Consider the following 16,281-nt stretch of genomic DNA (forward strand, 5'->3'; position numbering starts at 1 on the left):
TCTCCAACATCCATCTGCTTCAGTGACAAATGGATATCTTCGACTGAAATAGGAAATAGTCCACTTGACCATGATGATGTCATGTCACATTGCTCTAGGTTGTCAAGTGGTTTGATGATTTACATGAATAGACAGACCAAAAACTATTCTCCAGCACCTTGACGATCTCCCTAGGTAGTAGGTCAATATAAGAGCATTACCAACTACAGCTTCAAAGCCTTGACCCCTAATTAAGTCTAAATGTACATCAGAAAGTGGGACACAGACAAAAGCGGTGAAAATCCGATTTCTTAACCAGAGGTGAAATGAACATCGCACCAAGGTGAGAACAGTTCATTAAAGTGTCCAACATTTGTGGCCCAACCTGATAAATCAGTTTGAAATAGTTGGATCAAAGACATTTCTACCTTTCTTTTCTGTAAAAAAATGTTTGGGGGGGGGGGGGAAAATAGGTGCACGGAGGAGCTTCGATAAATCAATAGTACATTTCAGAATATACAACTCCATTAAGGCACGGGTCAAATGAGTCAAATATTGGCACATAAATCCTGAGGAATCTGTCAGGTAGAATATGAATAAGTGAGCAAGAGGCTATAACCGAGCAGGAGTATAGAATCAGAGTTTAGCTGTGGGTGGAGGCAAGCTGAACATTTCAGTTAGCTTGAATCTGAGACCATGACATCAAATACAGTGGTACAAATTACATAGAAATACTACACTTTCATGAAAATAAACACATTCAATGTATTTCATTAACTGGGTATTCGAAAACAAAGACACACTAGCAAATCTAGTTGTATATATATATGTAGTTGTACATACACTACCGGTTCAAAAAGGTTGGTGTCACTTCAAAATGTCCTTGGTTTTGAAAGAAAGGCACATGTTTTGTCCATTAAAATAACATCAAATTGATCGACATTGTAAATGTCTATTGTAGCTGGAAACGGCAGATTTTTTTATGGAATATCTAAATAGGCGTACAGAGGCCCATCATCAGCAACCATCACTCCTGTGTTCCAATGGCATGTTGTGTTAGCTAATCCAAGTTGATCATTAGAAAACCCTTTTCCAAGTATGTTAGCACAGCTGAAAACTGTTGTTCTGATTAAAAAAGCAATAAAACTGGCCTTCTTTGGACTAGTAGAGTATCTGGAACATCAGCATTTGTGGGTTCGGTTACAGGCTCAAAATGGCTAGAAACAAAGAACTTTAGAGTAGAGTGAAACAGTGCTAAAATAGATGTAGGCTTTTGCTTCTAACTTCATAATGCTCTTTAAATAAATAAGACCTACACCATTTTTAACAGTATATCTAAAAATATTTTTTTCAATGATGTGACTTTCCGCCAATAATTACATTTAGAGGATTGGAGGACTCTATATTAATATCTAAGGGGCATTTAGAGGACTGGAGGACTCTATATTAACATTAAGGGGCTTTTATATGATTCTAAATTAAATAATAATTGCTTTGTTTAAAAAGTAACATTTTGGAGAGATTTTGTTTTCATTTAACCTAGAGTGAGCGAGAAAAAGACCATTCTTGAACATGGGGTGAGACATTCTCACTAATTTGTAAATAAAGCCAGTCATTTAGAATGATTTATTTCTGGAGAAACCTAGCTTGATTATTTAGCAGACATCACTTGCTTATATTCAGTTAACACATATCTTAAGAATATCATGGAATATTTGAACATTTTCGTTTCTCCATGCTTGTCTCAGAGCCGCGCGAAACGGTGCTGAAATAGACGGCCCACAGCAGGAAAGCAATGTATTCTGTGCCCACTCGTGGTATCTCACTTCGGTTACACATCCTTGGAATAGCAGAACAGCATAAAGGTCCAGTTGGCCCTTGCTGTGCCTGGTGAGCAGTTGGTCAAGTTCTGTTGTCAGAAAAGGAATGGAAATGTCAGGGTGAACCGAAATCCTGACTCTGCCTGTTGGAGATGGAGTTCCAGAGCTCACAGGTGTGCCTGGCATGGATTGTGACTCCATCTCGTCCCTCGCCCTTTTCAACGCATGAGTGAGTCAATGACTATTCAAGCCATTGACTCACTGATGAATGAAGATGATGTGCGATCGGCAAAGGCAATCTGTAACCTGCGGGCATCACAGTTCGGTAAGAAATGTTTATATATATATATATATAATTTGTTTTAAAAAATCTCAGAACACTGACCATGTGTGTTCGACTGGTTTTGAATTGTTCTGTAGTTTCGACCCAATGATTTATCTGAGAAACAAAGAACTTTGCATCCTGCAGGCCCAGATCAAAGCTGGCATTCAGTAACGTCATCTTCACAGACAAACCAACCGTGGCCCTTGAGCAATTTGCTCAAAATTGCTACAGAAAAAAAGGAAGAAAATCAAGAAGATTAACAAAATATGTTAATACAAAATAACAAAATATGTTGAAGAAATGCTGTTTTGTGCTGTTTTGAGTTAAAACTTTTTTACATTGCAAGAATTTTACAACAGTAGCCGGGCTATAAAAAGTCTATTATCTTGATGGGCTACATTCTTTATTATAACCACAATGTCACACATAATTTGTATCTACCTTTCCAATTACTTTTAGAGTTTGGGAATTACAAATGTGCGATATCTTTTTAGTTACATTGTTTTCGTTTGAACGTGCAGACTTTTTTCTTTAAATGATTGTTTTATGTCGGATGCAACATATTTGACCAGTTGCAATTGTAAGTAGGCCTAATAAAAAAAAAATACTTCTATTTGGCTGTTAAACCTCATAACTTAACTGGCTGAGGTAGGCTATTTTATATAGGTCTAGGCTCCGAAGAAAATAGACTCCTATTAAGCCCACTTGTTGTTTGTAAAGTCAAATTCAAAATTAAAAAGGCACTCGAGCATCTGAGCAAACTTTTTTGCGGGTGCATGGCAACAGCCGGATAAGATGAGGAAAAAGAAGAAAAAAAAGACTTGTGAGGCGTCTGTTTCTCAAACTAGACACTCTAATGTACTTGTCCTCTTTCTCTGCAGTGGGGCCTCCCACTCCTCTCTCTATTCTGGTTAGAGACAGTTTGCGCTGTTTTGTGAAGGGTGAAAGTTTCTTGCCAATTTCTCGCATGGAATAGCCTTCATTTCTCAGAACAAGAACAGACTGATGAGTTTCAGAAGAAAGTTATTTGTTTCTAGGCATTTTGAGCCTGTAATCAAACCCACAAATGCTGAGGATCCAGATACTCAACTAGTCTAAAGAAGGCCAGTTTTATTGCTTCTTTAATCAGAACAACAGTTTTCAGCTATGTTAACATAATGTGCAAAAGGGTTTTCTAATGATCAATTAGCCTTTTAAGATGATAAACTTGGATTAGTTAACACAACATGCCATTGGAACACAGGAGTGATGGTTACTGGTAATGGGCCTCTGTAAGCCTTTATAGATATTCCATTAAAAAAACAGCCATTTCCAGCTACAATAGTCATTTACAACATTAACAATGTCTACACTGTATGTCTGATCAATTTGGTGTTATTTTACTGGACAACAAAATTGGCTTTTCTTTCAAAAACAAGGAAATGTCTTAGTGACCCCAAACTTTTGAATGTCGTTGTATATATGTAGTTGTTTGTGTGTGTGTGTGTATATATATATATATATACACACATATACACATATACACATATATATATACACATATATACATACATACATACATACATACATACATACATACATACATACATACATACATACATACATACATACATACATACATACATACAGTGTGCATAGGATATGGGTACTGAGGAGGAGGTATAGAGGACTTACCATCTGTGTCTTGAGACAGGCAACAAGTAGCTAACAGCAGAAGTCCTATCCCTAACCATTTGAAGTGCCATGACCTCTTCTGCATTTTTGTCAATTGTTACTGCGTGCCTACCTGGAGGAGAGAGAGAGAGAGAGAGAGAGAGAGAGAGAGAGAGAGAGAGAGAGAGAGAGAGAGAGAGAGCGAAAGAAAGAAAGATAAGGAAAATTACTTTTCTGTCGTGTATGTCATAATAATTGCCAAGGGTTTTGTCCTGCCATCCTGACTTGAACAGGAAAAACTCCTCTTGGCCCTATCCACTAGGTCTAATTAGTTTCATAGCCAGGTCATAATAGCGGAAATCTTTACATCCACATGTTAACATGAACATCGACAACACAGAACAAACAAACTGCTATGCCACGGAATCTTTGACATGGTATCATTGACATGGTATCTTGACATGGTATCTTGTTAACATATTAACTCTTTCTCTACATTGTCCACTATTCCATCTCCAGAGTCCCGAAAACCTAACCCTCACAGGGGAATTGCAGGTATCCGGAAAGGAATCTGAGTCAGTCCATTTCAAAGGACATATCCTACCCAATTTACCTTAGTGAAAGTATTTTTTCGAAGGGCTATGGGGGTCTTCTATCAAATTCAGGTTCTCTCATGTAATACCACCAGGGAGGAACTACATTCAACTATTCCCTTTGAAGTAGACAGTGTAGTTTATAGTGTTTTCCACCTGAGAGATATTACAGTAACGGTCCACAATAAAGTATAGCTTTGATGTTTCCTTTGTGTCTTCATTGGTAACTAATTATATGAAAATCGGTCTCTTCCATGTATCCCTTCACTACTGATAATATACCCCAAAAAATGTTTTGGGGAAATGTATTGAAAGAGGATTGAAAGAGGATAGTGCTAGGGTAAAAATGCATGCAATCGCTAAGATATGCAGGTACTGTGAATTCATGACTGTGTGATCTCACAGACGGTGCAGAATTCAATGTTATGTGTCAAAGTTGGGGCGGCAGGTAGCTTAGTGGTTAGAGCATTGGGCCAGTAACCGAAAGGTGGCTGGATGGAGTCCCCGAGCTGACAAGGTAAAATCTGTTGTTCTCCCTCTGAACAAGGCAGTTAACCCACTGTTCCCTGGTAGGCTGTCATTGCAAATAAGAATTTGTTCTTGACTTACCTAGTTAACTTAATAAAAGCAATTTCGCTCAAACTAAAATATAAAACCAATGGAGAAATGCAATGGGTTGAAATTATTTTTCAATAGTACGTACTTTGGTAGAAGGCTTTAGTCCTGAGCAAAGGAAAAATACCACACAGACAGAGACATATCGTGACGTAGGCTATCAAGCTAACCGATTCCTTATAACATCAAGCCCTTCTCTTTCTGAACTGATTCGAGTTGCAAGTGTTATTGTCACGTATACAGCAGATTTATAGAGTACAGTGAAATGCTTAACTTGCGAGCTCTTTCCCAACAATGTGTAACCGATGTGAAATGGCTAACTAGTTAGCGGTGGTGCGCGCTAATAGCGTTTCAATTGGTGACGTCACTCGCTTTGAGACCTTGAAGTAGTGGTTCCCCTTGCTCTGCAAGGGCCGTGGCTTTTGTGAAGCGATGGGTAACGATGCTTCGAGGGTGACTGTTGATGTGTGCAGAGGGTCCCTGGTTCGAGCCCAGGTTGGGGCGAGGAGAGGGACGGAAGTTATACTGTTACATTGATGCCGTTGACCCGGATCACTGGTTGCTGTGGAAAAGGAGGAGGTCAAAAGGGGGGTGAGTGTAACGGATGTGAAATGGCTAGCTAGTTAGCGGTGGTGCGCGCTAAATAGCGTTTCAATCGGTGACGTCACTTGCTCTGAGACCTTGAAGTAGTGGTTTCCCTTGCTCGACAAGGGCTGCGGCCGTGGAGTGATGGGTAACGATGCTTCGAGGGTGACCGTTGATGTATGCAGAGCGTCCCTGGTTTGTGCCCAGGTCAGGGTGAGGGGACAGATGTAAAGTCTATACTGTTACAAATGCACATTGCTACACAGTCATGTACAGGGGCGCAACTTTGGTTTAAGTAGTGGGTTTTTTATTTTTTATTTTTTTAAAACAATTATCCAGTAAGATAAGCACTCCAAACAGTCTGCCCGACGGCTTGGAGGCGTCTGCATGGTCCTAAAGCACACCAATTACCTCGTTTTGTATCATATTCCAATGATAAAACTGGGGGGCGGCACAAAAATGCAATTTCAGAATGTGGGGGACATGCCCCCCCCATCCCCAGTGAAAGTTGCGCCCCTGGTCATGTAAGTAGACTGATAATTATGGTCTTTGCTCCTCTCAACCAAGAGCTTCTTTGGAGAGAAAATGTAATTTCATACACTCCATTGTCAGAACAGATGCATATCTTTCCCCAATTGTAGTTCTGTTCCCAGATGAAACCAGAGAGACCTCTGACAACCAAGACTCAAAAGCAAAATGAACACTGGGGTTTCAAAGCTTTAATGCCAAAATATGTCTGGTTTTCTCATGTAGCAGAGCTTTTGAGCATTTAATCCACCCAGGTAATTGACTGTAGAGGCATTTTAAAAACATACATCCACACACACCAAACAAGAGCACACACACATGCGCGCACACGTGCGCCCACACACGCATGTATGCCCACACACGCACGAACACCCACACGGTAAACATCTTCCCCAGTATTGATATAGGTCTCAATAAGCTAATGGACCAAGACAGAGCCCTTCACTTCAGCTTTAATCCCTTAGAGTAACAGAGACAACACCTGCCTTCCTGTGCCATTGGCTCAACCTCCCAGCAGCACAATCTCACAAAAAGGCTCCACATCTACTCTGACAACAACTATCTTTTATTAATATTCTTTGAGAGGGAAAGCTAATATATTTTCGGAGAAAAAAAATCATTTCCAATATTTTGTAAAGTGGAAAAAGTTGGCATAAGAAGAGAAAAACTACAATATTATATGTGTTCTCTAAAAGGTTTTCTTGAATAGGCTGTTGGTTCTTCCTGTAATCTAATGTCTATGAAATGGAGGAGACTGGAAAGTAACATGGTACTTTGGAAGCCATAAATGTGTATTGTCTGAGAAGCAGGCAAAGGGCAGATAGGTAATGGACCACATTTAACTTGTTAACACTGTTAATCCAGTTCTGTCTCCGGTGTTTCACTAACTCTGTGAGGAGAAACACCATTAGCCAGGCGAGCTATCTAACGGGAAACTATTCATTGGGAATAATGAGGCGGAAAGGGAATGTGATGTTTTCGGAACTGGCAATAGCACTGAAGGAAGGATTACTCTTACCGGTAATTAGTAGATCAGTAAAAAAAAAAACAGCCATCTTTACTTAACTTTAACGGAACATTTCACTAGAAACTTGATAAACCTTTACAACATATTAATCTGTCCAATAGCGCTCTACTGTCTTGGAAAAGAAAATGCCTTGCCAAAAAAAGTTACATCTCTTTAGTGTATTCTTCATTGGACATTGTGTAATGGTCTTTCCCAGAGAACTTTAATATATATTAGGCTGGTGAAATGTAGCCCTCATTATCCACAGTGAAAGGTAATCAGGCAGGACTGGGTTGTAGTGGAGCAGGAGCCAGAGGAGAGTAATGATTGCACTGATGCCCATCAACACTAACACCGGAGCACCTTGATGTACTCAATGCAAGAGAGCCTCCCTGAAACATCTCTGAAATATCTACAACCCTCAGAAATATCTGTATCAAGATGATAGTTCTAACATTTACATTGTTTGCAAACAAAATATTTGGGGTTCCGATTTGAGGTGACAGTTGAACTGAACTCATGAGGCATCTACAGTAGAAGTTCAATTGTTTATGAATCAATGGGTAAATATCATTCATTTAAAAGTCTAACAATGGATGTAGCAACTGCAGATTGCCCCCCTACAAGCTCTACTAAAGCTACTGAAGCCTACACGATAAACAAGATGAATTGAAGAATGCAAAATGAAGGCTAATAACGAGAGGAATCAAAAGACTAATAATTGGTTAGATTTGGTATATTTGTGAGTGTTTTTCCCCTCATTAAAAAAAATCTGTGAATGACTCATGTTCAGAGATTAATGACCTAAATCAGGGGAACAAATTAATACAATTATATAATTAATATAAATTAATATAATTATGTGCTTTATCATCCAGATTGCCACAAATGAATGCTCCTGACTAGAGTGTTTTTTGTGTTAATCGTAATGAAACAAAACTATGACACAATGGATGTTGAGCATAATGTCCTCGACACTGTGCTTTAGCTATTTATAATACAACACCGGTAAGTGAACTAAAGTATGTCAATGGACATCATTATACTTCATAATGTGGCACTGCAGAGGGCTGCAGCACAAAAGATTGCAAGCCTAAAGGTATCGCAGTACTTTTCAGCACCATGGACAGCAGCCCCAATAACGCCAGTACTGTTCAGCACCATGGACAGCACTAGCATCCTCAATAGTGTACAAAACATTAGGAACACCTGCTCTTTCCATGACATAGACTGACCAGGTGAATCCAGGTGAAAGCTATGATCCCTTATTGATGTCACCTGTTAAATCCACTTCAAATGGGTGTAGATGAAGGGGAGGTGACAGGTTAAAGAAGGATGTTAAAGCCTTGAGACAATTGAGACATGGAATGTGTATGTGCCATTCAGAGGGTGAATGGGAAAGACTAAAGACTTCAGTGCCTTTAAACGTGGTACCACCTATGGTAGTAGGTGCCAGGCCCACTGGTTTGTGTGAAGAACTGCAACACTGCTGGGTTTTTCATGCTCAACAGTTTCCTGTGTGTATCAAGAATGGTCCACCACCCAAAGGACATCCAGCCAACTTGACACAACTGTGGGAAGCATTGGAGTCAACATGGACCAGCAACCCTGTGGAACGCTTGACACCTTTTAGTCCATGCCCCAATGAATTGAGGCTGTCCTGAGGGCAAAAGGGGTGCAACTCAATATTATGAAGGTGTTCCTATTGTTTTGTATACTCAGTGTTGATCCAGTAATAATAGTAGCCCAAATAGCACCAGCCTATTCAGCACCATGGACAGCAGCCACAAAAGCACCAGTACTGTTCAGCACCATGGACAGCAGCCACATAAGCACCAGTACTGTTCAGCACCATGGACAGCAGCCATACAAGCACCAGTACTGTTCAGCACCATGGACAGCAGCCACACAAGCACCAGTACTGTTCAGCACCATGGACAGCAGCCACAAAAGCACCAGTACTGTTCAGCACCATGGACAGCACCCATCACTACATTTTCAGTCCCATGGGCAGAGTCAGCTGGACAAACAAAGGCTGTTTGGTAGCTTGAGCACTTTAAAAACAAATATTTTGATTTAGAAGTGTCCAACTTGCATACTTTTTCTGATATGAGCAGAGGAATGCAGAGAAATAACATTATTTGAGCCAGCAATTGTATAAAAGAACTTTCACAGCTGACTGCCTCAAGGGCTCTAAATAATAAACTCAAAGCCAAACTCATCATTCTCAAATGTAGAGGAGACAAAGGTGAAAGCGTTGACTGAGTTTTCAAGCAGTTTAATCCAAAACACAGACCCTGATTCACATACTTTTTTTGAAGGTCTAACATGCATAGCAGAAGCCAAACCTCTCCGTCAGTGTTCCGTTTTTCCGTCCTCTGGATGGAAGTGAACTGATTCTATGCAGGTTTGGGGAGAATGGACCGGACAGGCGCAGCAAACGGCATTTGTTTCAAATGACAAGCTTATTCAATGAATCCCTCTTTCGTTATTTTCTCCCTGTTCTGTTCACTGCTGCTGGCTACAGATTGGTCTAGGTGGCAATGATGGATGGTTGGAACAAACATTTCTGGACAGCTAATTAAAGAAATCTAATTCGATAAGGGGGCTCCAGACTTAAAGAGCATTAAATGCAGTGCCTGAAAGCAGGCTGAATCCAATTACCCATTGTCTTTAATGAGAGGGAGAAAGCTTAACAAGCTATTGGCACCCAGACTGATTATTTGGAGCATGATCCAAAAATGTTTTGGTCTCCTTTGATGAGCAACATTGAAAGACATTTAGAAATATAGTAATTATGTCTAAATGTAAAAATGGACACAGCCAAGTACTCAACTGCTCTACAATTCCCTCTCTCTACTACTGGATACAAACAGACAAGACAACTGAATGAGAGCAAGACACGCCTCTTGTAGACATAGTGGAAATGCAATTCAGTGAGTATCTGGTAAAGGTTCAACACTAGAAGCAGCTTGTTGACCCTAACCAGGAAGGGTCCTGACTTCTGACTCAGTGAGATCAGTGATGAGCCCACGGCAATGTGTACCCAGTCGAAATGGTAAACACGATGACCTGGCTAAACATCAGCATTGACTTTGATGTTTGCATCCTCATCTTACACTTGGAGAAGGTTACTATTGCGTCCAGCCCAGAGGTTATGCTTATTAAGCAACGGGATGAACTCTTGTAGCTTAGCATATATGGGCCATTGATTTAACATCAATTGATGAGGTCTAGTTCTGGGCTGCATTTGACTTGCGTGTGGAGGCTGACAAATTGCAGTATGTTTTTAAGACATTTTTAGATATTTAATTAACATTCCTCATACAGCATTATGTCATCAGGTGTCAGAGAAAGGAAGGCTTGTATTATGTCCTTCAGGTGTCAGAGAAAGGAAGGCTTGCATTGTGTCATCAGGTGTCAGAGAAAGAAAGGCTTGCATTGTGTCCTTCAGGTGTCAGAGAAAGGAAGGCGTGTATTATGTCATCAGGTGTCAGAGAAAGAAAGGCTTGCATTATGTTATCAGGTGTCAGAGAAAGGAATGCTTGTATTACGTCTTTCAGGTGTCAGAGAAAGGAAGGCTTGTATTATGTCATCAGGTGTCAGAGAAAGGAAGGCTTGTATTATGTCATCAGGTGTCAGAGAAAGGAAGGCTTGTCACCAGGTGTCAGAGAAAGGAAGGCTTGTATTATGTCATCAGGTGTCAGAGAAAGGAAGGCTTGTATTATGTCATCAGGTGTCAGAGAAAGGAAGGCTTGTCACCAGGTGTCAGAGAAAGGAAGGCTTGTATTATGTCCTTCAGGTGTCAGAGAAAGGAAGGTTTGTATTATGTCCTTCAGGTGTCAGAGAAGGAAGGCTTGTATTATGTCATCAGGTGTCAGAGAAAGGAAGGCTTGTATTATGTCCTTCAGGTGTCAGAGAAAGGAAGGTTTGTATTATGTCCTTCAGGTGTCAGAGAAGGAAGGCTTGTATTATGTCATCAGGTGTCAGAGAAAGGAAGGCTTGTATTATGTCCTTCAGTTGTCAGAGAAAGGAGGGCTTGTCATCAGGTGTCAGAGAAAGGAAGGCTTGTATTACGTTATCAGGTGTCAGAGAAAGAAAGGCGTGTATTATGTTATCAGGTGTCAGAGAAAGGAGGGCTTGTAATTATGTCATCAGGTGTCCGAGAAAGGAAGGCTTCTATTATGTATGCAGTAGCTGTAGTGTGTTATGCAAATGATGCATATGCAGATGTATGCAACACCCTTGATAATTAAACCGATGTAGGCTACCCCTCTTTTTCACAGATCAGTTTGGGACATTGGGGATTAAATTCTGGTTCAGGGATCGTTGGGACATCCCTACCCTAAACCTTACAGAACCCTAAGCTTAAACATTTTAAATGTTAACTTCAATGGGAAGGGACATCCCAAGCCTAACAAAGGACACTTTCGTTTGCAGTTAGGCTACTTTCACCTTACATCTACAAAGGCAAGGCAACAGATTGTTGAGAATGTTCACGCTAATTGGATGACCCTTTGCATAATCATGCCATCATTAAGTACAGCGGGATAATGTAACTGTACACTTAAAATTGATTAATATAGTATTGTAAACCTTTAATTCACATGAGTGTTATTACAAAGGGTCAGAATTAACGAATTCCATATAGTTTTGTAGGTATGGGATAACGATTTTCACGTTGTGGTGTCATGTCGAGAAATTCCGGTTACACGTTTGTTTGCGTTCTATAACAAGTAAATACAGTATTCCCGGCAAATAATAACTTGGCCATTATATCCCAAAAAGTCGTTCACCCAGGATGACCATTCTATGAAACGGACAAATATTGACTGATACACTGACTTTAGTAGGACCCTGCAATAGACTGGCACTTCATTCTGTAAAATCATTAGCATAAAAACATTTCAAACACTCTTTTCTTCTCAAAAATACAATTAATGGGCAGAAAAAGACTTACCATTAGCTCTAAAGCCATGTAAATCCTGTCCCGATAGTGCTTCTTAGAGAAAAACGCATCCTGAGGAATCCCTGAACATCAGGAACTCTATCGCCCTCTGTCTGCTTTGCCTTCCCGTTCCCGTTCTAAAGTGGCATTCAGAAACAGACATCACACGCACTCCTCCTGCGATAAGTGGCAAAGTAGCCAGTGTGGAACTTGCTTGTATCAGAATAGGTTCCGTCTGAATTGATGACTGCTACTACTCGAGCGCCTGAACAGTAGTCTCCTTGGGTACTCTATGTATTAACCAGAGCGTCGCTGCTCAGAGAGGAAATGTCCATCGAAGCCGTGAATTCACAACAGCACTACATCGCAGTAATCTAAATAGGACACAGTAAAACTCAGATTCATGTGCCCGCTGCGGATAGCTCACTATGGGCAGACCCAGCCTGGCCTCATCGACTAGAAGCAACATAGTAAACGTAAATCCAGGACACTCGAATTAGTATGATACTGTGTGTTATGTTTGGTATGGTTACATAAAACAGAGGCGGTTGGTCGGGATTGTCACGTTCTTTCAAAATCGAACCCAGAAGCAGACCAGGACAAGGAGAGTAGGAAGAAGGTGAGTATTTATTTACAAGTGAATGTGAATGGGTAGATATATCCAGGTGGCGTAGCGGGCAGCGGTGGTGAGTTGATGGGAGTAAATAGGTGGATCCAATGGGGTAGCGGAATCCTCCGACGACCAGGCGGGAATGGGGTAAATGATCCGGGTGAGTAACTGAAGACAGAACAAACGGAGGTAAGTTTAAGGCAAGCAATACGTAAAAAACAACAAAACAAATTCTATCCAACTTGAGGCTGATACTCTGGCACAAAAGACTGTTCATGGCTAACGATCCGGCAGGGAATGGATGTCAGGTCCGGGCTTATGAAGAGGAGAGATGATGATCAGGACCAGGTGTGCAGATAGCTGATGGGATACAGGTGCGGGTAATCAGAACTCTCAACTGGCTACATTGCCCGGCAACCAGACAGGGTGCGGTCCAGGACGCCGGAAAAAACACTCCAGGACAGAACACAGGCAAAAAACAGACTCAGGAAACGGGATTCGTGACAGGGATGGGTGAATGTATAATGCAAATGTCTAACAACCCAAAGGTTTCGAGTTCAAATCTCATCATGGACTACGTTAGCATTTGAGTTAATTAGCAAATTTAACTATTTACTTCTTTTGAGCTACTTTTCAACTACTTAGCATGCTAGCTAACCCTTCCCTAGCCTTAACCCTTTAGCTAACCCTTCACATAACCCTAACCTTAACCATTTTAGCTAATCCTTCCCCTAACCATTTGAGCTAATCCTTCCCCTAACCCTAATTCCTAAACTTAACCCTAACCATTATACGAAATGTGTGAGATCTCCACAAATGAATACATACCATACGAAAATAACATATCATACTAAATAGAGTGTGATGGATTTACAAAGAGAAAAATATGAATGGATCTGAGACCAGGCTACAACCAAGCATGAGCTGTGTTCAAATCAAATTGTATTAGTCACATGTGCCTAGTACAACAGGTAGACCTCACAGGTGCACCTCACAGTGAAATGCTTACTTACGAGCCCCAAACCAGCAATGCAGTTTAAAAAAATATGGATAAGAATAAGAAATAAAAGTAACAAGTAATTAAAGAGCAGCAGTAAATTAACAATAGCAATACTATATACAGGGGATACCGGTAGAGTCAATGTGCCGGTTAGTTGAGGTAATATGTACATGTTGATAGAGTTATTAAAGTGACAGGCTGGAGTCTTTGACAATTGTTAGGGCCTTCCTCGGACACTGCCTGGGAAAGAGGTCCTGGTTGGCAGGAAGCTTGGCCACAGTGATGTACTGGGCCAGTCGCACTACCCTCTGTAGTGCCTTGTGGTCAGAGGCCGAGCAGTTTCCATACCAGGCAGCGATGCAACCAGTTGGTGGTGTAGGATTTTGTGGAGCGACAGGTAACGATGTCGTATAACCTATTCAAATAACTAAGGACTCCTCATGAACAACAGTCACACTTAAAGCATCGCTACCTGTTGCTCCACAAAATCCACAACCGCTGCAGAGCAAGGGAAATAACTACTTCAAGGTCTCAGAGTGAGTGACATCACAGATTGAAACTCTACTAGCGCGCACCGCTAACTAGCTAGCAATTTCACACTAGTTACATAAGCATGGACCGACAGCATCTTCTATGTTTGGTCCTTTTTTTGGCGCGGTCCAGACCGGCCTTGATTTCAACGTCCACGGACGTTGATTTTAGGTCTGTTCCGGAACGGACCAAATCTGAACCAGTCATAGACGTCTGTGTTTGCTTCAGATTTTTCGTTAGAATAATACCCAACATGCTTTGCAAGTCTTTGTTTTTACATTAAATTTACGTCATTCAGCATGCATGCAGGACTTTAAGGCGCTTTGGATGAAAGTGTTTGCTACATATATATTATTATATTCATACCTCTTGATTTATTCAACATTTTGAAAGACTGAATTGAAAATGTATTCAAACATTTTTTTTGCTCTCACCCATATACACACACAATTCCCAAATAATGCCAATGTGATTTATTGAAAATGAAATACAGAAATCTCATTTACATAAGTATTCACACCCGTTCACTGTGAAACTCCAAATTGAGCTCAGGTGCATCCAATTTTCCTTCCCAATGTCCTTACAACGTGATTGGTGTCCACCTGTGGCCAATTGAATTGTTTGGACATGATTTAGAAAGAATCACACCTGTCTATATAAGGTCCCACATTTGACACTGCATGTCAGGACAGAAACTATAGTATGAAGTACAAGGAACTGTCCGTAGAGTGCCAAGATATAATTGTGATGAGGCATATATCTGGGGAAAGGTATAAAACAATTTCTGGAGTGTTGAAAGTTTTCAAGAGCCCAGTGGTCGCCATCATTGGTGAATTTGAAAAAATATGGGACTACTCAGCCTCTGCCTAGAGCTGACCATCCAACCAAACTGAGCAAACATGCAAGACGGACCTTGGTCAGGGAGGTGACGAACAACCCAATATCAACTCTGATAGAACTACAGAGTTCCTTGGCTGAGATGAGAGAACATCCCAGTCTCTAAAGCACTTCACCAATCTGGGCTTTATGGGAGAGTAGCCGGAAGCCACTGCTGAGAACAAGGCACATGACAGCATGCATGGAGTTTGTAAAAAGTCACTTGAAAGACTAAGTGCATAAGGCAAATGTTTCTGTGGTTTGATGACAGATACATTTAACTCTTTGGCCTGAATGCAAAGCTCTATGTCTGGAGAAAACCAGGCACAAATCATCACCCGTCTAACACAATCCCTACCATGAAGCATGGCGGTGGTAGAATCATGCTATTGGGATGCTTTTCAGAGGCAGGGACTTGGAGACTGGTAAGGATAGAGGTAATAATAAAGACAACCAAATACAGGCAAATCCTTGATGAGAACCTGCTTCAGAGTGCAAACAACCTTAGAACTGATATCTTCACCCCAGTCTAACAGGACAATGACCCCAAGCATACAGCTGGAATGGCTTCAGAACAAGAATGTAAAAGTCCTTGAGTGGCATAGCCAAAGCCCAGACTTGAATCTCATTGAAAATCTGTGGAAAGAATTGAAGATTGCTGTTCCCCGTCGCTCCCCATCTAATTTAACAGAGCTTGAGAAAATCCCAAATCCAGATGTGCAAAACTGATACAGACATACCCAAGACTCAAAGCTGTAATCAACATCAGGAAAATGTATTTTCACCTTTCATTCAGAACCTAAAATGAACCTAACAGCAAGGTCTGGAAAATGTGTATTTTCAAAGTCATTTTACACACTAGGATGGGTCTACAGTTATATTGTGTTTCCACCTCTAATAGTAAAAGGTTTGTGAGTGCAGAGCAATTATAGCATAGTGGCTTTACCTTCTGTCCATCTGTTCAGTGAGTAGGATTACATCAAATCCTGTTGAGCCAGGGTATTCAGAAAGCCAAGGACTAGTAGTAAGTGGTCATCAAATCAACTGTGATAGAGTCGAGCAATGATAAAAAAGGATTTGTAATCCATTTGTGTGAATGATGTAACACGAGTTACTAGGCAGGTTTCCATTTATTAAAAAAATACATTACGACATGTGTAATGAAAACAGTTGATAAAAAATACATTACGACATGTGTAATGAAAACGGTTG

At 40.7% G+C, this 16,281-nt stretch overlaps 1 protein-coding gene across 1 annotated transcript in view; it reads right to left on the minus strand.

Moving 5' to 3' along the window:
- Nucleotides 1-16,281, minus strand: part of LOC112223231 (protocadherin-15-like) — a 308,092-nt gene that overhangs the window by 229,587 nt on the left and 62,224 nt on the right. The window contains exon 2 of the mRNA XM_042305516.1: nucleotides 3,799-3,910. Within this exon, the coding sequence (XP_042161450.1) occupies nucleotides 3,799-3,883 (85 nt within the window). The 5' untranslated portion in view covers nucleotides 3,884-3,910. The remainder of the gene's footprint in view (nucleotides 1-3,798; nucleotides 3,911-16,281) is intronic.

The sequence above is a fragment of the Oncorhynchus tshawytscha genome, linkage group LG24, assembly GCF_018296145.1.
Source record: "Oncorhynchus tshawytscha isolate Ot180627B linkage group LG24, Otsh_v2.0, whole genome shotgun sequence".
Lineage (NCBI taxonomy): Eukaryota > Metazoa > Chordata > Actinopteri > Salmoniformes > Salmonidae > Oncorhynchus > Oncorhynchus tshawytscha.